The 23,677-nt window shown below is 40.8% G+C and overlaps 1 protein-coding gene across 1 annotated transcript in view; it reads right to left on the bottom strand.

Annotated features, from left to right (window-relative positions):
- The window catches only part of cdh13 (cadherin 13, H-cadherin (heart)), a 768,401-nt gene that overhangs the window by 542,203 nt on the left and 202,521 nt on the right, over positions 1-23,677 (bottom strand). The window contains exon 3 of the mRNA XM_067998100.1: positions 5,659-5,873. Within this exon, the coding sequence (XP_067854201.1) occupies positions 5,659-5,873 (215 nt within the window). The remainder of the gene's footprint in view (positions 1-5,658; positions 5,874-23,677) is intronic.

Genomic DNA, 23,677 nt, shown 5'->3' with positions numbered 1-23,677 from the left:
TGCAAGGTGCAGAGAACAGAAAAGGGAGAAATAAATTGCAGGAAAGAAATTCATACTTTTCACATTAAAGTCACTAATGGCAGCAAATGTCACACTTACAAATCGCAAATATCTAAGGAAATGATATATTCTTGGAGTCTTTACCCACCTCCCCCTCCCCCCCTCACGATAACACAGCATACAAAATTGATGTACTTCAAGTGATACAAGGGTAAGAAAATCCTAAGAAAATGTTCCCATTTTTTTTCTTGTCTTTTGAATTTCATTGCCCCAGGGAAATTGATGAAATACTGTCATAAATAAATGCTAAAAATATAACATTTTATAACTAAACTATAAAGGCATTGCATTCAGTGTTGATTGTTCCACACTTCTTCCACATCCCAGTTATTTTTAATTAGTTTGCTTGTGACCCTGGTGTACTTGATTGTCACCATGGAAATTGCTGCTAGCCAATTACCGTGCCAACACAAACACTCACTGAATCCAAACTGTGCTGGTCCTCTGTGGCGTGCAGATATAATGTGGGGGGAGAAAATGACATTTTTATAAAATACCCAATCTTTTGAGTCTAACAATATAATTTATATTCTTAAAATCTCAAGAGGCCCAAGTTCAAATAGTGCACTGCCAAATAAAAAAAATTTGCAGTCCCTGTGGTGAAAAATTATTAAGAAATCTGGAGCCTTTAATCTGCCCAACGACTAGCTTTATTGCTTTAGGAACAGCAAGTATTTGAGTCAATGCAATCTTGTGGGACTAATGTGACACTTGACAGTAAATTAAAAATGGTCATTTTGAGTCTAGACAATCAGATAATGTAGTGTATTAAAGCACTGAGGTTTTACCTTTGGGTTTCACTCTAGACAAAGATCAAATGCGACAGTCTCTGTGCAGACTGTTGCAAGCCCCAAGTTAAATTAGTTTGGGCAGTCTTGAGTCAGTTAACTGGCCACAAAATCATGGTACAAACGCTCTTACAATCTGGCACTAATAGTACTTATGCTGAGAGAGAAGCCACAAGGACATTAAATATAGGGGTAGATTTTCAACTTGCCGTCTGGGTGTAAAACTAGCATTGCAGATCGGATGTCCATTGTAGAAACCGTCCACATCACAATATACCCGAGATAATTCAAGCGTATCATCATCCTCCTCCTCCTCCATCGTGAAATGCATAGGCCCTGAATTTCTTTGATGTTAATTGCAGCATTGTCACACCGTTGTTGCACCAGAAAGAGGGAGTTACATGCAAGTTCCTGGGGTAATTTAATTTAAATGTTCTTGGTGCAACTCATAGAATCATACAGCATAGAAGGATGTCATTCGGCCCACTGTGCCTGTGCCGGCTCTTTGAAAGTGCAATCCAATTCGTCCCACTCCCCGACTCTCCATAGCCCTGCAAATTTTTCCTTTTCAAGTACATATCCAATTCCCTTTTGAACTCTGGTGTAACTTGTGTGTAGAAACTGTGTAAATTCCTGCCCTCCACCCCCTCCCCAAGGAGACTGCCATGCAATAACAATGTAACTCTTTAAAAGCACTCCCGATAGTAGCAGAACATTGTCTGACAGCAAGGCAAGCAGCCGACAAATGGTTTCGCTGGTAATTTCAAACAAATCACTTTGCGGCGTCTCTCACCCACAGATTTAGTCCAGATTGGCACCATCATGCCCACTTAGATTCCAGATGTGCTCACTGGGCACTATGCCAGAGCATCAGGCAGAATAATAATAACCAGCTTCTCTGATGGACCCCCAAGTCCTCCTCCAAGAGGTTCAAGACAGGAGTCTCACACTCCCGGGTCTTTCTTACATCAAACCAGATACCAACATCAGTCGTGCCATTTGCAGGAAGCTGACGCTGGCACTGACTGTAAACTCCCTCACCCTCAGGGTTGCAACAAGTTCCACATCCTCAGCAGGCTATGCAAAGCAACACACTACACACTTCTCCCTTGCTCACGCTGGGCACCAGCATACTCTTCACCCTCTTAAAGTAACACCCACACAACTAACCCTTCATTCTGCACGCTGGTTAAGGGCACTTCAATCACTCTATCCTGCACTATGGCTACACAGCTCCCCAAGCATATTGCAACTGCCTTGTACTACCCCAAAATACATTAGCAGGAGAAGTTGGTGCACAAGGCAGGCCACCGGTGAAGCATCCCCATCTTCAAGCCACTCACCTCCTATGAGGACAAGTCCAGGCAGTTTGTGGGCATACGTGTGACTCTTGCCATGGGAGATGGTGAGGTCAGCAGCATCTTACAAGCAGCAAGTTACTTAGTGAGCACCTGCACTGTCGCTCTGGCATCCCTGTGAGGCATCACACAGCAAGGATCTCCCACCCTTTCTTGGTCTCCTTAATCCCAAGGGGATGATACTCATCCATTCGTGCCTTCTATCCTCCCTTCCTGCAGATCCACCACAGCAACAGGTAGCATAGGAGGAAGATAATGCTGAAGACGGCGATGGGGACCTAGCTACCCAGGAGTCACAGCTGCATGAAACGCCAGGAGACCCTCTTCAAAGACACACTAGTGCCAGAAAAGGTTTTCCCACCTGTTTCCTCACTAGAAAATATTCAGGGCTATACTATTTAATACAGCCACAAATTTGTCCATCACAGGGGTGAAATTTGTAGTTCTCAAGTCACTAAGATTTCATTCACTTATCTCTCTACCTAAACTCACGCCCATGAATAGTGACCTGAACTTTCATGTTAAAACTGGATAGCTATGTGGTGAAGGCAAGAATGTTAGATCCTGGTTTTTAGATGCTTCCAAGCCTTTATTCACAGAGTTTCCTCTCATACACCCCATACCCGAGCTAAGCTCTCCTATAAAAAGGATCCAGAGAGTCTCCAATTGATTCCCACCACCTGAGTACAATTAACCCCAATTGATACAAATCATACAATTAACATTTCATACCCAGCACATTAATATTGATGGAAGAAATTAAATAGATAGTGCAACAGTTGTAAAGCTTTTTGTCGTTATATGTTTTACAACTGGCATAGATAGACAACTTATCATGTAGGAAATAAAAAGAAACAATGATGTTATATTTGCCAGCTACTTTTGCATTTATAAATGCCCTTCATTATTATGTAACACTGAAACTTGAATTTAAATATTACTCATCTTAGGACACAGTGTATTGATAGTTTACTGAGACAGTATGTTATTACACGTTTAAACATCTAACTGAAATTCGATATGTCATGTTTTTATGCTGCCGTTCTTGACCTAATGACCTGTTAATTAACATGAGAGAAGATGCTGACAAAGGAGATTGTTTCTTAAACCATCACATTAGTTGAGACAAGAGGCCTGTTTAATGGTTGCTGAGCCATGTCCCTTACAGGTCCCAGTGGTTTTCCTACATTAGCAGTTCAAAATGTAAGTGATTGGTGGATTATTGTAACACTAAATTATCTCATAATTAATTCTTAATCAAATAATCATTAGACTTTAATTTATACTTTCTCTTGAGATGCTATTAATGTTTTCCAGTGGTTTCTAATGTTTTCCCTGCAACAAACCTGTATCATGTCAGTTAAGTCAGACATCTCTCGGCAAAACAATGGCTCCCTTACATATCTTCCCAAGTCATTCAATGAAGTCTAGACAACTCAAAAATAAAAGTGATAGAAGATGGCAAAAGGGCTAACTAAAAGATAAAAATTATGTTTTATTTTTAAACTTCATCGATCAATATTAGATGACAGTATTTGATTAGCCAATTATATGAATTTATCACTGTTGCACAGCTCCTGTGTGTTACTGTTAGAACCAAACACTCTTTTATACAGAGCAGTGTATTATTGTGAATGATTCCTCTAAAGACAGCATTGCACATGGGCTCAGATTTGACATGGGCATAATGGAAATCAAACTCAGTACCAGATTAGAGCATTAAACTCCTTCTCTACCTTTCTACTATCACATCCATGACCTATTCTATTCCCATCTTAAAACAATACGTCATTCCTGTCAGTGACATGCTGCAGTTCTCAAGTTTTGTCAGCGTCTCGCTCTGTGCTGGCTTATAGAAACAGTGTCAACCAAACTACTGGCATTTTAACTGGCGGAAATTGCGTGGGCAGTTAAAATGGTCAGTGTGACTTATCCACACTGATCCCACTGCCTTTCCGCCAGCTCCGATCTTAACCTGCTCTTCTGAGCAGGCAAGAGGGACACCTGCCGGAAACCAGCAGGATCATTCTTTAAATATGCAGATTGGGCTCTGATGAAATCATAGGGGTTCGACTCCCATTTTAGCCAAAGAGCTGCACAGGGAAACCATTGTGGTTTCCACTCTAGGCCTACCCGTCGGAAGAGGAGCCAGGACCAAAGGAGGCCCAGTAAGGCAAGTGGTTTTATTTTTTAGATAGGTACATCAGGGACTGCAAGTACGGTTTGTGGCATAAAGGCAAGTGTGTGAAGTCCAGCTCTGATCTCCCTGGCATGCCTTCTTTCATTTTGTATCACTGCGTTTCCCTACATTACAACAGTGACAACTTCAAAAGTACTTCACTAGCTGTGAGGCGCTTTGGGATGTCCTAAGGTCATGAAAGGTGCCTCATAAATCCAAGTTCTTTCTTCTTTCTTTCAACCATGACATAATGAAACTGGAGCACTTCTAAACCAAATCCCTGTCATTAATATGAACTCAGGATTCTTCACTTAGGTGCCTTGGAGCTCCCCGAGTTCCTATGAAAGTTTGTATTGTAAGAATTAGCTTTTAATGACCTTTTCCAGCTTTTCTTCCTTCACTTGATTTGTCTTGTAAATATTTGAATTAATGTCAGCTTTCTAATGAATTAGCAGACAATGTTCCACAGAAACATATTTTAGGAGGAAAAAAACTCTCCAAAAATAGATTAACAATATTTCAGAAAAATGCCAACAAAAAATTAATAATAGAAGCTTGCATTATAATGTACTGTGAAACAAAATAAAGGCCACTACACTTCAGACCCTTTAAGAGAGCTATTATTCATGTAGCTTCCCTTTGGCTCATTCCAAATGAGCAGAGTAAATCCTGGGCTCAGGAGATGGAAAATCACACTCAGCTTCATTTCAATGTATTATAATATTTAAATGAAGCTATGGCTTGTTTTTTGCGAGACCACTTTAGACCAGCCTAAAAAACCTGCCAGAAAATCGAACTTGGCACAAAAGTGGCGCAGATCTGGATGTATTGCTCTTTGCCAAATTTTCCAGTCCTCCAGTGTCTGTTGTTTTGCAACACCAACTGTAGAGACCAAAACACTTCCTTATAATTCATCCCTATTCTTCTTCCCAGCTTTTAGATTTTCAAATGTCAGACACACAATTCCCCATCTGAAAGAGTGAGCGAACAATCACACACATTTTTGCCTATGATGCTTTTGAATCAGCCAGAAAGATATAACAACTGATTTTTCCCCTCACAACCTAAACTGTTGTTAAGCACGATGCCATACCATTAACTTTTGAATTAATTAGATTAAGTAACTTTAGGTAGTATCAGTGTGTGTGCATATATGTGCAGATAAGATAAATAGATGATTCCAATAACTCAGTTAAAAATTTGCAAAGAAGGTGCAAATGTGTATGTTAGTTCTGCATACATGTTTATTTCTTGCACAATGTACTGTTATTACCTTCAAAGCAATATGACGATTGTCTTCTCCTCCTCTGGCAATCTGAACTTTGGCCGAGTCCTGCGCATGAACAGACGTTGCCTGGATGTAGAATCCTGGCATGGTGGCCTCCATACCTTTTACAGCAAACACAGACCCATCTGCTTCGACCCGCAAGTTTGGGTTGGAAATTGCAAACTCCAGCCCTTCATTCCCACTGCAGTCATCAAAGTGCACTGAAAAGACATTGAACAAAAATGGCAATTAAGATATAACCTTCAGTGCTAGCTTTTATTATTCTAGAGGCAGGCCTTTGTTGTTTCTCATGCTCCAAGGAACAGACTGCTACTGCCTCTTGCACAGTGTATATGTGGATCTTTGCAGCCATCAGTCTTATGAAATGATAAGAAAACAGTCATTCCATTAGCAGTGTATTGCCTTTGCGATTACCAATATCTCACTTGTATCATAAAGTCAGGTGACAACACTGTTGGAACGTTTAATGCATTGAAATTTAATATAGTTTTAAAAGAAACAGCATACTTTTCCCTTGACCTGCCATTAGACTTTTGTTTAGAGCTACCAGCAATCAAATCTGATTAAGTCAGGATTGCAGGTTTAGCCAGAGAATACCTTGTAAATTCAATGTAATTTATCCACGATTACATATATCTTCTTGAATTTTTTCTGGTCTAAGTATAGCATTTCAAAAGTTTTGTGCATACAGCTCTTAAGTCACAAGTGTAGGCCATTCTCGGTCATCAACAATTGGACTATATTGTTTAAAAAGTTTGATCTGCTCTCAAATTTACAATTAGCAAAGTATTAAACAGTTGGAGCATAAATTTATTTGAGACGAATTCCATATTAGCAATTAGTCTCAAAATTAATAAGGTAAAACTATTCCAGTATAATGAATAAATTCTGTTGCAAGCACAGCTAATATGGAACTTGAATATTGCATGGCAAAAACTAGGAAGCCTAGATAGCATACACCAGATGGCATATATAGCCACATTATCTGTAGCTATTCAGAATGCATTTCAGCCATTTAACAGTTAACATCACTGCAGTGTGAATCAAATGAATTAAAGCAAACCAGAGCAAACACAAGAGCTACGACGACAAAACCAAGTCAGATATTGATACCATCTATATCTGGTTAAAATGCATGCTTTGCACAGTGCAAATTATATTTCTCAGAAATCAATTCAAGAATCTATGTAGCCCACTTTATGCTATATTTTATTCTTCCTGCTCTGCTGCAAGAGAGTTAGAATAGAATTTGGTGACAGCTCAATATGTCCAATCCAACCCAGTTAAGAATGGCTCATTTCTTAGCCTCCAGCTCATTGTGGTTCTCTGGTCACAAGACATACAGAATTACATTTCATCAGACTCTTAACATGTAAAGTCTGTAAAACATTCCTCTTTCAAAATCTGTAGCATGCTATTTATTTTCAAATAAAGATGAGAAATCATTTGAGACATCATAACATTGGTAAGATGTTAGTATGCAGAGAGTTCATATAAGGGAATCTTTAATAGTTTTATTCAATTTGATAATTATATAATGTTAATTAAGATGAACTGTTTAAATGTTTGATAAATTTGCTTTTATAAACCCCATAAATATTAACATCCGATGGATGTTAAACATCAACAATTAAAGAGAGACAGAAAGGGTATGCGAGAGAAAGAAAGATATTTTAATGGTAAATTTCAACCAAACAAACAGAAACAAACCTAAGTGTTTTAAAATCAGAGTTGGTAAATTCAGTGCATGGCTTTTATGACCCAATATATCAAGGAGGCAACAAGAGGCAGTGGTCATCTTGACCTGGTATTAATAAATGATCCAGATAATATACAGGAAATGGAAGTCACAGCACTGTGGAAGACAGTGACCACAGAATAATAAATATTAACAAAATCTGAGTCAGAAATATCTAAGTCCAGGGGCCAAGTATGTACTTTTAAAAGGGCTAATATCAATGACATGAAGGAACAACTAAAGCAAATAAAGTAGCAGTGGTTGTTTAACATCACTTCAGAGAGGCCCAAAATGGATTAACAAACAAATTATGAGTGATATAAAGAAGAAAAGTCCTAGGAAGATAAAGGGCAAGAGGTTCACTGGGATGAACACAAGAAAATGCAGGAACAAGTTAAAAGGGTGAACAGAGGGACATAAAGAGACCTAGTAAAAAGCATGGCAGCACAGGCTAAACATAATAATAACAAAAACGTATAATATTATAGCGGTAAGAAGGCAGTCAGAGAAAAAGTGAAAACCATAAAAGATGTAAACAGAATCAAAAAAGACGAGAATGAGCACAAGATACTAAATATACTGAATTATTATTTTCTCCAAGTATCCATAAGGGAAGACATGAGCATCATGCTCTTCCAAAACAGAGATAACCAGAGTAAAATCAATGACTTTGATATATGTGAGATGGAAGTCCGAAACAGACTAAAAGAGCTCAAATCAAACAAATCACGAGGGATAGATATTATTTATTCCAGAGTGCTGAGTGAATCTAGGGAGGAGATTTGTGAAGAACCGACAACCATTATGAGGGATTCTGTAAAGAATTCTGTGAAGAATGTAAAGAGCATTTGAAACAGATCTTCAAAAGCCAAGAAAGTTTTAATATTTAGTAGGTTAAGTGTTCAATTGAACATAAGTAAAGATGATTCAGTGTATCACAAATGTTAGTTTAATGACTTACGTCTCAGTGACAATATTACCACGCAGTGAAATAACATACATTAGTTAAGCTGGCATGAGAAGATGATGACCAAAGAAAGAAGACCACAACCATGGATGACAACTTGACATGGGTGTTCGCAGTGGTGAAGGTGAGCACCCCAGAAGAAAGCAGAACTGCCAATGACACAGCAGACAATCTCTTACAAAGACCAAGGTTACATATTTTATGCTCATGTCCCATCGGGATAGCTGGAACACTGGAACTTATTAATGATATCTTAAATATAGACTGTTAACTTGTAACAAAGAATTTACATTTATATAACACTATAGCACATCCTTGGGATGTCTCAATGCATTTACATCCAATTAATTATTTTTTGAAGTATTGTCAAATACATAGGCAAATACAGCAGCCAATTTGCGCAAAGCAATGTCCAACAAACAGAAAATTAAATAAATGGCCAGTTAATCAGCTTTTGGTGGTTTTGGTTGAGGGATGCCAGGAGAACTCCCTGTTCTTTTTCAAATATTGCAATGTTATCTTTTATGTACACCTTAAAAGGCAGAAGGGACCTCAGTTTAATGTCTGATCCACATTGGCTCCCAGTCCAGGAACACCCCGATTTTAATATTTCATATTTCCCTCCATGGCCTTATCCCTCCCTATCTCTGTAACCTCCTCCAGCCCTATAACCCTTCGAGATCTCTGCACTTCTCTAATTCTTGCCTCTTGCGCATCCCCAATTTTAATTGCTCCACCTTTGGCAGCCGTGCTGCCAGCTGCCTAGGCCCTAAGCTCTGGAATTCCCTCCCAAAACCTCTCCACCTCTCTCTCCTCCTTTAAGACATTCCTTAAAACTCCTTAAACCTTTGATTAAGCTTTTGGTCACCTGTCCAAATCATTTCTTATGCGGCTTGGTGTCAAATTTTGTTCGATAACGCTCCTGTGAAGCACCTTGGGATGTTTTACTACGTTAAAAGGCACTAAATAAATGCAAGTTGTTGTTGTTGATCCAAAAGATAGCACCTCACCCTCAGCACTGCCTAAGTAGTGCACTTAAGTTCTGGAGTGAGGCTTGAACTATGGGGTGTTGATTTAAAAACTGGAGTGTTAATCAAAGATCAAAAAATAACTGCGAGAACTCTGCAGCAGATGTACATAAATGAAAATGAAACCAGAATTTTGAGAGCAAAAGAAACATTCAGGAATGACAAGTGCATAACTGAAATCTTCACCACTCTCATTGTACAAAATGTACAAATCAATATCAAGCTGGCTTGGAAATTTCATGCACGCTTTTACTCCACCAAAAGTTTGTAGTGCTAAAATGGTCGCTAAAGTACGTATGTCACAATGTATTATTTGTCAAGTTTACATTGCTTTATTTATGTCTTTCTCTATTACTGAGGACAATGCAAATGTTTATTAGAGATTTTTACTGTGTGCTTTTATCAGGTATAACGCTGATATTTATTTATTTTTCCAAAATGCTTTCTTCACGGGTGAAAGCATCTACTTGATTTAGTGCTAGCAGAATGCTTATAACTTGCTGCACAAATGGAAAGAGAGCAAAAAAGAAAAATATCACTCCTAACTCTCTGTTTATATCTTTACAAAAAATTCCAAAAAGGTAATACTGCAGTTATTCAGACATTCCAAATTAGTAATCTACAAATAGGTCACAAGAATTTGCTTGACCTTCATGCTAACCAACAGAATTTACATGAATCTAGCTGTCTGAACGATATTAGACACTAATCCACAAATATGTCCTCAACCCCCACTGCTCCCATGGACTTCAAAACAGCCTTTGATTTAGAAGAGCCTAGGGGATAAGCAGTTTGTACCATTTATAAGAAGGCTGAAAACCAGTTTATATACATCATGAGAAGTTTCTCAGAACAATAGGGTGTTCTTATTGTATTAATGAATCAGTAATTGAACTGTCAGAGGAACAGAGAACTGTGGAGAGACTGGAGAAGCTGGGATTGTTCTCCTTAGAACAGAGAAGATTAAGGGGAGATTTGATAGAGGTGTTCATAATTGTGAATGGTTTTGATAGAGTAAATAAGGAGAAACTGTTTCCAGTGGCAGAAGGGTCGGTGACCAGAGGACACAGATTTAAGGTAATCGGCAAAAGAGCCAGAGGCAACATGAGGAAACATTTTTTTTTACGCCGCGAGTTGTTATGATCTATCATCCGTTGCCTGAAAGGGTGGTGGAAGCAGGTTCAATAGTAACTTTCAAAATGAAATTGGATAAATACTTGAAGGGAATTACAGGGCTATGAGGAAAGAGCAGGGGAATGGGACTAATTGGCTAGCTCTTTTGAAGAGCTGGCACAGGCACAATGGGCCAAATGGCCTCCTTCTGTGCTGTACCATACTATGACACCACTGTATCCCAAATACAGCACAGGGATTAATGGTTGATTTTTATTTCCAGACTTTGGATTTGGATTCATATTCAGATCCATGAAATTCAAGTGGTCTAAATGGAGGTCCAAAACTGGATGAAGATCTTTGTAGCCCAATGGAGAAAAAGTGTGAGCAATTACAACTGGACTGCCATTGATGTTGAACATGCATAAATAGTTGTAAGGCCAGGATGGAGGTCTAGCACACATAAATTGCTGCACCACCAGCTAGAAACTAGCCAACCAAGGTTAGGTTTCATTTGAAGCATCGTCAGATCTTGCCATATGTCCAAGTATTTCTTGGAAATTTGACATTCCAATTAGTTAAGGATCCAAGATATCCAAATCTTACAACCAGTCAATATAATAAAACAAAGGTTGGTGCAGTATTGATGTTACACTAAAATGTCACTGACATGTTTCGTAAATATCATTTCATATTTTGTTTTCAAAGCATGTAAAGAGACCTAGGAGCAAAACATCAATACATCGCCAGTTGTTCTTCACTTCAACTCCTTGGGAAAATTGTGCTAGATGTAGCAAAATTATACATGGGTCTTGATAAATGTATTTGCAATTTCACAACTTCCAGCAAATCTTACCTCAGAGTGTAATGTACTTCAGAAAATTGAAATATGATTTTGAATGAATTCTTAGTTTTAGGATCCTAGATCTAGGTTGCAAACCATACACCCTATCAATAACCAAGATGACTTATTTCCATGTCTAATATATTTCCAACCTCCACCTTTACATCAGCTCCACCATAATGTTATGCCTTTGTGGCTGAATCATTAAGGATCATGTGGCAGCAAAAAGGTTATGATTTAAAAATAATACTTCTGCAATTGATTTGTTCCAGTGACTTTGCCAAAGTGCTACAGCATGCTACTCCTCATGTCACCACTCTATGTGAAGCAGGAGAAGGAAGAACTGACATTTTGAACATTATAATATATTGTAGTGGATTTTCTTTCAAAAGCAGTGTCATTTCAAATTTGCAAGACCTTGAATTAACCTAGAGCACAGCAATTCTCAGCACTTTTGAATCTGTCAGCCACAGTTGTAATATGCTTCCCTAGTCCTCAGTCAGACAACAAAATGCAAGTATCTTAAAGAAATGACCATTTCCTATAAGGGAGCAGACTGGTGGGAACAAGCTGGTCTGTCATACTCTGCTGCTTCTTGAGTACTGGTGATCACAGCAATCCTGCAGTATGAGGCTAAATGAAGGTAACAGGTCATGAGGAGAACAAAAGTGGGAAAAAGTATCCATCAAAGCTCTATTAAAACCTTTGTTTGTAAAGTGCAATTATGTGGGACAATTGGTAGGAATTGATGTGCCCTTTCAATCAGCCTAGGTCAATTCTATCTTTCTGATGCTGTACTGAATACTGACGTGAAATGTTAAATGCAATAAATTGAAAAGCTTTGTTCCAAGTTCATAATTTTTGTAAGTTTTGACAGAACAGAATATAGGAATCTTTTATGTCTGTGATAATTACTGTGAAGTAATTGTTAGATTCAAGGGACATTGTCATTTAGTAAAGTGTATTACAATAAGATAGGGGAGAAGGGAGAAATTATGGGAAACTTTAAAGGAGGCAAGAGATAGAAAATCTAGCATTTTAAGGCTATAACATATTGTAGTAGAATTTTCTCAAAAGCAGTTTCATTTCAAATTTTTAAGACCTTCAGTTGCCCTGTAATAAGGTAATTCTCAGAACTTGCAAACGCTCAGTAGCCCATTAAAATAAACTTTTTAACTGGCTGAAACCAAAACAGCATAACGGACAATGAAAAATTCAAATGAATAGCTAACTTTCTGCCTTTCTATCAATAATCTGTAAGCATTATAGCAAGAACTTAGAGCATCTTTAATGTAAGAACATTTCCCAAAGTGTTTCACATAGGAGAGATTTGTCCAAATGATAGAGGATTTAGGAGAGTTGGCCAAAGGCATAGCCAAAGAGTTCAGTTTTGAGGAGATTTTTAAAGGCAGGGAGCAAAGTAGCAAAGCAAAAATGTTCAGGGAGGAAGTTCCAGAGGGTAGAGCCAAAACAGCTTAAGTTCTGACACTAAGTGAGGAACACTAGGAGGAATGGATGCACAAAAGGACTGTGCGCCTTGGGCTGGAAGGTCCTGCAGAGGTAGGGTGGGGTGAAGCCTTGAAGACTTTAGTGATTTGAGACACAGGGAGCCAATGAAGGTCAATAAGGAGTGATGGGTGTATGAGATTTAGTGCAGGTCAAAGTGTAGCTGGTGGAGTTTTGGACAAATTGACATTTGTATTGGGGCATTTGGGAGACCAGTGAGGAGAGAATTCAAGAAGCTAAGCCTTAAGATAACAAAAACATGGATAAGGGCTTCAGTCTCTAATCCTGACTGTAAAGGTGGAATATTGCCTGCATCGACTCACACTTGGAATTTTTAATCTAGCTGCATATTGTGATACCAAACAATAATCCAGCATTGCAGATGGACACTGCACCTTAAAGCACACCAAATCCCAGAAGTGCTTTTTGCTCTGAGTAGAACTAACCCATCTGCTGTTGCCTTTGTTTCTCTCTCTCTGTCTTTCTCTCTACATAAAGCCTGAGCTTTTTGTTATAGGCACATGTTGAGAGAAATTGGCAGACAACAAAGATTATTGTTTTAGCGTAATAAATTCTCTACAATTAGTGCATACAGTAGAAATAAATGGTGGGCCTGACATACTCAACTTATCCACATCTGAAGGCTTGCTGAGTCAATACCTGACCTTCCTTTCGCTGGTGTAAGATCTGATTGTACATGTGCACTGCGTTTGAGTTCTACTCCCCCAAAGTTGCACACAAATCAGTACCTATACCTAAAATAACTCTTATAATCTATCTATATACATCTTGCATCTACCATGCATCCATCACACTTCATGGGCTCAATTTTAAAAGAAAAGTCCAGGTGCGTTGGGAACGGGGGTGGGGGGGGGGGGGGGGGCAAAGAAAATTGTGTTTTTTTGGAGCAGGCAGAAATCCCGGCTCCAACACGCTGAAGAACGCGCATGACCCACAGTCATCTGGGTGCGCGCGCCATTCCCGAACTCGGAAGTCCCGCCGGCTATTTAAAGCACTCAATCACCTAACTGAAGTAGTTTAAAGATGAATAAATGCAATTTACAATGAAGGCGAGTTATTTCAACGCTGCCTCAGTGTGTTTCCCGTGCTGTGTGAAACACGCCATGGTGAAGGAGCCATGTTTCAGCCGGCAGCCATTTGGACATTTAAATGTCTGTTTGAGAGATGGGGATAAAAGGTGAGTTATTGCAGCAGGGCACTCAGTTATCTCAGACAAAATTTGGCTGGGAGATCTTTGTGCTAGACTGAAAATTCTTGGTTTCTGCTCAGAATTGTTCTGCTCGCACATATTTACCAACTTTCCAGACCCACTCAAACTGACACCATCAGGTTAGTGGCGTGATGGCTGCATTCACCACTACATCCAAGGACAAGGAACATCACCATCCTCGCTAGGCATGGCGTGCACTTACGCCACTTGGAGCTCCACAACACAGTGCTGCGCCACAGGCACCTGCAAAAGAGTAGAGAGGGCAACAACAAAGGGAGCAACGTCACAGGAGGCACTACCCTCATTAGAGGGTCTACAGACTGAGGCTCAACTTCCTAGACCTCTCTGAGGAGCAGTGCATACGGAGGCTGAGAGTAAGTCGCCAGGTGGTCGCAGACATCTGCAGTCTCCTTCATGCTGAGCTACTCCCGGCTGGGCCTGGCAGCATCTCATTACCCATCGCTGTTAAAGTGACCACTGTCCTCAAATTCTTCGCCTTCAGATAATTCCAGGGTGACACCGGTGACATTGCTGGGGTCTCTCAGTGCATAAGGCAGGTCAGCGACGGCTTGTTTCGCAGGGCCTTGCAATATGTCAACTTCCCCAAGGACGACCTCAGCCAGACGGAGAGGGCAGTGGGATTCCACTCTGTGGCTGGCTTCCCACGTGCACAGGGTGCAATCGATTGCACCCATATAGCAATCCGAGCACCTCCACACGAGCCAGGACTGTTCATCAACAGAAAGGGGTATCACTCCATCAACACTCAGCTCATTTGCAAAACATTTCTTCACGTGTGCGCCAGATTCCCTGGCAGCTGCTATGATTCCTTCATTATGAGGGAATCCAACATCCAGGGCTTCTTCCACACACCGAATACCCTCAAGAGCAGGCTCCTCGGGGACAAGGGATACCCCCTGCACAAGTGGCTCATGACACCTCTGAGGAACCCCATCAGTGAACAACAGCATCGATACGACGACAGTCACATCGCCACCAGGTCTATAATTGAACATGTGATAAAGCTGCGGAAGATACGATTTCGGTGCCTCGATCGTTCTGGGGGAGCGCTTCAATACACATCAGCGAGAGTGGGTCGCATTATAGTAGTGTGTTGTGTCCTGCTCAACATGGCGCAACAGAGAGGGGTACCGGTTGACGAGGCCCCATGCCCTCATCCACCATCCACATCGAGAAGCAGCAGGAGGAGGAGGAGGAGGAGGACGAAACCATGGGCAGAGCAGTGGCTCACCTGGCTGCTCGTGAGGCCAGGGGGTTCTCATAAGATCAGAAATTGAGTCCAGTCCTCACACCACCTGGAAAGACCAGCGCCAACACCAGCCCCGCCCCCTGCATAAAACAGTCCTGCAACTACACATACACCCACTGTAAAGTGACCCACTGGGTGGCATCAAGTGTCGCCGTTAACGATGAATTGCATGAAAGGGCGCTATCACAAAAGACAGTCAAGAATGGGCAAGAATTGGCAGTAGTAGTGAGAATGATAACATTTAAAGTGACTTTAACAAAAACCAAATATAAATGAAAAACATGACAGTCTGTCAGACACCCCTGTGCATACCCTTCGTGATCACAAATCCTTAACCTTTCTCTTCCCACCGCTTCTATGTGGTGCATCCCCTGTGGCTGCAACAGAGGCAGTGGCAGGTTGATCGTGTCCATGGCCGGACAGCGTAGATGCTTTTGGCCTACTCCCTCTGGGTTTTGGAGCCCTTGAGGGCCCCTCTAAAGACTGCTCCACCTGCACCTGTGCAGGGGCAGACTCGGCCACCAGGAGAGGAGGCAGTATTGCGAGTACTGGTTGGGGGGGGGGGCAACAGGTGAGACGTGGGAGCACTTTGAGTGGCGTCCCCACTTCCATGTCCCTTTTCGCCATCATCCCTCTCCTGGACCAGGCCCACATAACTCCTACCACCCTGCTGGAGAACAGTTTGAAGGACATGTATGATGCCTTGGAAGCCCACTTGTAAAGTTTCTGTCAGCTTTTTATGGCAGCAGAATGTTGTTCACCGTGAGTCCAAATGGCCATTGTCAGGGCCTGAATGGACTCATTTGTGAGCCGTGTTTAAAGCACAACAGAGGCTTCTCTCCATCACAGATGTTCCCGCACTTACCTGCGGCACTATCTCAGGCATTGCAGCAGTTACCTGCGACACTATCTCAAAGGTTCCCTTATGTACCTGTGCCACCATTCCTCGAATGAAGGAATTGGGCTCTTCCAACCTCTGCGCTATTGTGGAGAGTGTTTGTGGCACCTGTTCCAGTAGCTCGATCATTCTCCTTTTAAAGGATGGCCCCCGGGGTTCAGCATCTGCATCCAGCTGAACAGAGCCGGGAGAGGAGGGCGCCCAGCCACCAACGCGAACTCACCACAGCTGCCCCTGACACCAGTGTCTGCTCATGCTCACTTGTGTGTGGTGACTCACCAGGTGCCAACCCAACTAACTGACTACTAGGACCCACCAAGGTGTGAGTATCTGCACTGGTGGAAGGCTTGCTAAGATGTGACGGTGCGCCTTTAGTGGCCGGGAGCTCCTCTGATGAATCGTCCTCTGCCGTCACTGTGGTCGTTGAAGGGCCTGTGAGAGAACAGAAGGCAATATTAAGCATCATCACAGATGTGTCATGTTGCGATGAGCACAACTGAGGTTTTCAACATGCCAATCATTGTTAACATCAATTCATGTTGTGTGTGATGAATGTTAAAGTTGTGTCACCAAATGTTTGTAGGGTGCCAGTATCGTCGTCCCCGACGGACAGGCACTCGAGGGTGTGGCTGATCTGCAGGGCCTCCTCCTCCATGTCTGTGAGGACCACTATTTGTTGTGGCCCCCCTCCAGTCCTCACCCTCTCGCATGCATTTTGCATTCTTTTCTCCTAAGAAGGGGAGAAAGTACAGACGCTTGAGTGAGTGATGGTGAAGTGGCCAACCGATGAATGCATTGGTTTGGGTGGGGCTGACCGTGAAAGAGGTGCATCAGAGGGTGAGTATGAGACAGAGATCTCACATTGGATGAGGATTGGGGTGAGTGGTAGTGGTGGGGTCACAAATGGGGAGGTGAGGAAGTTCTCAGGAAGTTCAGATAAGTTGAGGATGAGCCTAAGTGGGTGTGAGGAGTGATGTTCATGGAGTAGTCTTGGCAGTACAGAATGAGTTGGGTGGGGGGGGGATGGTGATGTGGAACATGGAATGCAGGAGAATCAGTAAGTGTACTCACTTTTGCTGACCTAGTTAGTTCATTGAAACGCTTCCTGCACTGGACCCAGGTGCGGCAGATGTTGCTCCTGCTGGTGACCTCCTCTTCCATCTCGAGTCAGGCCTTCTTGGTGGCAGAGGCAGGGCACTTCCTCCTGTCAGCCAGATAAAATAGTTCCCTCCTCCTCCTCACCACGGCCAGTAGCAGCTGAAGTGAGGCATTGCTGAATCTTGGAGCAGCCTTGCCCCTGTGCTGCTCCATTGCGTCTTCTTGCTCTTTGCTCCAGCAAAATCCATTGGAGCAACGGCCCTTTAACTCTAGACACTCCAGCTGACAGCCTGTCATGCAGGCACACAGTCCGCCCACTGCTCAGCTTTCGGACGGCAAACCCGGAAACAAGATTAATGGCCACCAATTAAGTCGCGATCGCGTGGGGAAGGGTAAGTTTTTATTAGTCGGGTTTGCAGCGCGCCCATTGACCCCACCCCCCGCTGCCATCCTGCCGTCCTTTTAAAATCAAGCCCCATTTGTCAACGACAAACACCAAATAGCAGAAATCACATTCTGTTACAGGTGCAAAACAATCTTAAAAACTGAAAAAGAAAGCCAGTTACTGATCTGCAGCCTAAAATTTGCAAGCAGTTTTAACTGGATTTGTTAGCTGGATTTGTTTATTGATAGAAGTGGCCTTGGATGCATAGGGCAGGTTAGCAACTAAACAACATAACCATGCTCCAGGTTACTCACGACAAATGCCATGGAAGATGTGCTAGTACATAAAAACAGTGTCATCCTTTATTACAGATGTAAAAAAAAAAGAGACAAATAAGCCGGTCATTGACCTGGACTCCAAAATTTAGAAGCGGTTACAACTGCTCTCTTGAATGAACTCAGTAATTTATCAACAATTGCAATTCCTTTTTTTTTGCCGATTAAGAGCAGTGGCCTCAAAGGAATGGCCAGGTTAACTGCTAAACACCACAGCCTTGCTCTAGATCACAAATTATTCATGAGAAAGCTATGGGTGATCTGCTAGTTTATATTTGAAAAGAATCAACATCAGTGGATTTACTTCTAAAGGCAAATCATTTGGTAAAGCAAACAGCCTCTTCATTTAATAATCACTGTAGCAATACATATCATATTAGGTACTAAGATTGATTCATGTCTATGTGGAGAACAGACAGGAAATATATATCAATGTGAACAAAGAACAGCAATAATGACTAATGGAATCCTGCTCCAGCCAACCACTAAATATACATCATATCGTTGCTGGGTGCTTGACACTCACTCAGTCAGGTCATAATTTTGAATTACAAAGCTACATGTCATCTTGCCTCCCTTAGTAGAGCTTCCTAGTTCATGGTTAGGCCACTGCATAGAATTACATATAATGTACACCACAGAATCAGGCCATTCGGCCCAACTGGTCCATGCTGGTGTTTCTCTCTGGCAGTCCCTCAGGGTCGAGGATGACTTGGTGGAAGATGCCTGTGCGTGGATTCTTTTAACGTGGGGTGGTTGTTGCACACCAACCACCACACGGTCCCGGCGGAGTGAAGTCTTGGCCCAACGGCAGGGAAATCCAAGACGATTGGAGACCAGGCTCTGTTGTAGGATGGGGACAGTGCAGCACTTCACTGGAGTGTCACCTAGATTTTCGTGCTCAAGTCTCTGGAGCGGAACTTGAACCCACAACCTTCTGACTCAGAGGTGAGAGTGCTACCCACTGAGCCATGGCTATGCCAGTGTTTATGCTCCACACGAGCCTCCTCCCTCCCTACTTCATCTAACCCTATCAGCACATCCTTCTATTCCTTTCTCCCTCATGTGTTTATCTAGCTTCCCTTTAAATGCATCTATGCTAATCATCTCAACTACTCCTTGTGATATTTTGTAGGAAGGGGATTGACATCCTTCCTCATCCTGGTTTCCAGTCTCAGCATACCACTATTACACAAAAGTTTAGTTCTGGATTCTGGCTGATAATCAATTTCTTAAGGCAGCTGTTGCATCAAGATCAGCACACAGTTCGCAGAAGAATGCAAATCCCTACTTAATGTAAGAACCAACAGAGAACCACTGGATGCACCATCTGAACAGGTCTTTTTTAGCCAGGAGATCTGAAATGATGGCTCTCTAGCTAATATTTTTTCCAGACAGGCACAAATAGAAATATCTCCTTTAGGGTGGAGGCAAATTTAATTCTTTCTTCCAGCCTTTCTGAGGGGAGCATTTTAAATTGAAAGTACACCCCCAGAGTGTGTTATTCCCCTTTTATTATGCAAAAATACTATTATTGAAAAGACTGTAGCAGACGCACAGTTAACTGAACTATTAAATTCTACTGACAATTTGTCTTCAAACATTTTCTCTTTTCTTCTGCAGAAGATAGTGTCCGATTCAGAGTACAATTCCATGGGCATTAGGAACTCCAATGGGCATCAGCTATTCTTCATGTAACATAGAAACATAGAAAATTTACAGCACAGAAGGAGGCCATTCGGCCCATAGTGTCTGTGCCGGCTAATCCCACTTTCCAGCACTTGGTCCGTAGCCTTGTAGGTTACGGCACTTCAAGTACACATCCAAGTACCTTTCAAATGAGTTGAGGGTTTCTGCCTCTACCACCCTTTCAGGCAGTGAGTTCCAGACCCCCATCACCCTCTGGGTGAAAAAAAATTTCCTCAGCTCCCCTCTAATCCTTCTACCAATTACTTTAAATCTATGTATAAGCCTAGAGAGTAAATGTTGGCTGGCTATTCCATTATGTGGTCCAATTGTAGCACTCCACCACCACCTCAGCTTTTATCAACTAAAACAGCATAGATCAAAGATCAAACCTAGGATCGTCCTGTTTGTATGGCTCAATATCACATCAGATGGTGCATTTAGCCATTGGACCACTGGAGACATTTACTGAGGGCAATTTTATACTTATCTTTATCCTCTGTCTCTGCTTCACTTCTTGTTCCTTCAGCTAGGACAATGCAGTTTTTTCCACTACCATTATCAATGATATTCTCCATTAGTTAACAAGAGATAGGCTTTGCAAGGCATGACAATTCCCATTGACAAACACTCCTTGGTCAAAATGTTCAAACCAAAATGAACAGTTATAAAACGGACTAGTCAAGTTATTACTGGAAAAGTTTGACTTTATTTCCTTTTAGAAAAACAAATGACGGTTTCCCAGATTTGTTAGATCAAACAGCACTGAATTCCACGACTGGAGACAAAAGGTTATTAGACCTGGAAACAGCAGTCTTATTGTACTTATTTAATCAAAATGATGGGACCTAGCTACAACTCCAGCAAACTATAAACCTGGAAATAATGCTGTAAGATACAACTGTCTGATCGCTTACTGCATTTGTACAATTAATATCACACAGCAAGTTCTCCAGGCTATATTTCTTAGTAGCAGCTTTCTCTAAACCGCACTAAATTGATTTAATAATATTATGAAGCATTCTACTTTAATAAAATTCTGTATTTAAATCCCTCACTTTAGATCACTTTGATTTTTTAATATAAAAATGTCACTATGGGGGAGCACCCTCAATTCCGTACTCACTACATATTTTAGGGTCACCCGAGGTCAGATACAATGTGAAATGTGATAGCAAACTTCTCGAGTTTGACACAGACTGTATGATGTTAAGGAAATAGGGTCAGTCGGCAGGATAGGAACGTGCAGCAGCTGCATACATGCTCCAACCCCAGTAATGATACCAAATAGTGATCTTTGTGTAGGATTTCTTCCCTTAATTTATTACTAATTTTTTTCAGGGGGTTATCTAGAGGGAAAAGGTTAAAACAATACAAACAATAGCTACCATTAAAAATTGTTTAAAAGAAAGGGCTTTGTTAAATCATACTCCTGTCAAATGATGAATCACTATCAACTGTAAAATTGCTCATTGAAGAAGTTGTATTATCTTGAAAAAGAACATGGAAGATCTAAACTAACAAGGGACCAATTTGAGAATCTACAGCATGGAGGTGACCATGCAGGATGCTGATATTTTCATGCACAGTTTCATATATACAATCAAGAATGCATTATTGAAACTATTTATAAAGTATTTTCATTTTGGAAATTATGGCAACTTCATGGTGTTCATCATTTCTGCGTACTCCATCTGCTCCAAAAAATAACCCAAATCAGTTTCAGACTTGCACGATAAGTATGCAAAATGATACAGCCCCTTGAAATCAGGAATCTTATCTAGAAGTTTTTAAATGCTTCAGTTCAACTATGGAAATTTGAGTTTGCAAAGTAAGTATAACCTTATCAAAATAATTAGCCCTCCTTCTGCATAACCTTAGCCAAATATGAACTTCTGATTCATTTCAGCAAAGCTGACAGGAGCAATTGGGAATGCCTGAAAAACATGATCAGATTTGGAAAGCGAAGCCTGGCAAAATCTAATACAGTGGTGCAATATATATTGTGCTGCTGTAGCTGTACTCCCAACTCAAAAGTCATCTCTGACCCATAACTGAGAGGAGGATGAATCTTTCAATCCTCATAACAACCACCACCAGCTGCAATCAATAATATTCCCCTGCACACCATCTCACAGCTAATACATTGGGGGTGATTTTAAACCCCAAGAACAGGTGGGTTGGGGGTGGGTGGGAGTTGAAAATAGTTGTTTTTTGGGTCGCGACCGCAACCCGGCTTTATTTCCGGGTTTAACGTCGGAGCGTAAAAGTACAGGCTTCCCACCGGGAATGCAAAGTCCAAAACTTTTGCGGTTGCAACCCAAAAAAACAACTATTTTCAACACCAACCCATCCCCAACCCACCCGTTCTTGGGGTTTTAAATCACCCCCATTATCTCACTAGCAGATCAAAGGCTAAGTGCAGCTTATTTAATTATGGCAATGGGATCTCAGGACTATACCAAATTACTCTGAAGTTAAAATTCTTTAAAACTTTGCTTTATTTTAAGCAAAAGTGTCCAGTCACAAGATTGCTGGGGTGTGTCACAGCTTAATGACCATGACAGACAGAGATTTTTATATCTCTACTTAGATACATAGACAGTGCCTTATCAGGTAGAGCAGGCATGTGAATCACAGATGAGCCATTATGTCGCCGGAGTTTGTTCTTTTTTTAGCTACATAATATCCAACATTTCACAATTTAATATAGTAGTATCACAGACACTTAGTCATCAAAGTGAACTGCATATCGTATTGAACTATGTCAATGTAAAAGTAATCAGAACTATTCACCCTTTTAAAATACTAGGCAGTTACCACTGTGCCTGCTATTGCTTGGGAGAGGTGACTGGTAGGAATAACAGTGACACTAGTCCAAAATGTTGATTACCCCTGAATTTGGCTTGTTCAACCAGAGTCATTTAAAATCAGTGATCAGCAGAATTCTCCATATTGCAAGGCATATGGATAACGTATTGAAATTATCATAAATCTGTTAACATGTCACATTCTCCTGGTTGCCCACAAAAAATTTCCAATATAAGGTTACACATCCGCATTTCCCTTGTTAAAATATATATTGAACTAATGGCAATATAAGCTGAAAAAAAATCTAGATTAATGATGGTTCAGAAGTGAATAGTTTATGAATACATTGGCATATTCTAATTCTACTCATACTTTGATACATCCTTTAAAAAAAGAAAATTGTTTAGATTAAAACTATATAGATTTTCTTACTATTAGATTTATTATATTTTCATTTTATTAAAACTACACAGTTTTAATGCAATTTGAAATAAGGGATCTGCTCTTATCAATTTATGAAATTAATCTTAATCCTATTTTGGCAGACTTTGCTAACATCACAAAAATTGTTTCAATGTCAATGTGTTTTCAATACTTCAAATGAATTACCTTGACAACAATATTCCCCATGGTGGGTGATAATGGATTTATCACTGATTTTGCTAGCAAAAATATAATTAATATCTAAAAAAACAATCTTTCCCATTGCTATTGACATAGCAGTTTGTAAATTATTTCATGTCTATGCAACACTCTTTAAATTGTGTGAATGTTTTAACAGAAAAAAAATGATATCCTATACATGACTAATGCTATCTTCTCCTGAGGACATGATTGTAGTAACATATATGATATGAATTGCTTGAAAGTTAACACTCCCATAAAAGTCACAGTCATTGATCCAACTGTTTGGAAAAGTTTGTTCTGACTCAGACCTTCCAATGAAAGTTTTTAAGAAAATAAGATAGTCAGTAAGGTCTGTCTTGATTGAAAGGAGTAAACATCCTTGGAAGAAGAAAACATGTCAATAGCGGCTGTAGCAAGAGTATCGACTTGGTTTATAGCATAAGTATTATGGTACTAAGTGTGTTACA

Source organism: Heptranchias perlo, chromosome 16 (genome assembly GCF_035084215.1).
Source record: "Heptranchias perlo isolate sHepPer1 chromosome 16, sHepPer1.hap1, whole genome shotgun sequence".
Taxonomy (NCBI): domain Eukaryota; kingdom Metazoa; phylum Chordata; class Chondrichthyes; order Hexanchiformes; family Hexanchidae; genus Heptranchias; species Heptranchias perlo.
Note: the sequence above shows the minus strand (reverse complement) of the source record. Positions and strands in the feature narration are given on the sequence as shown.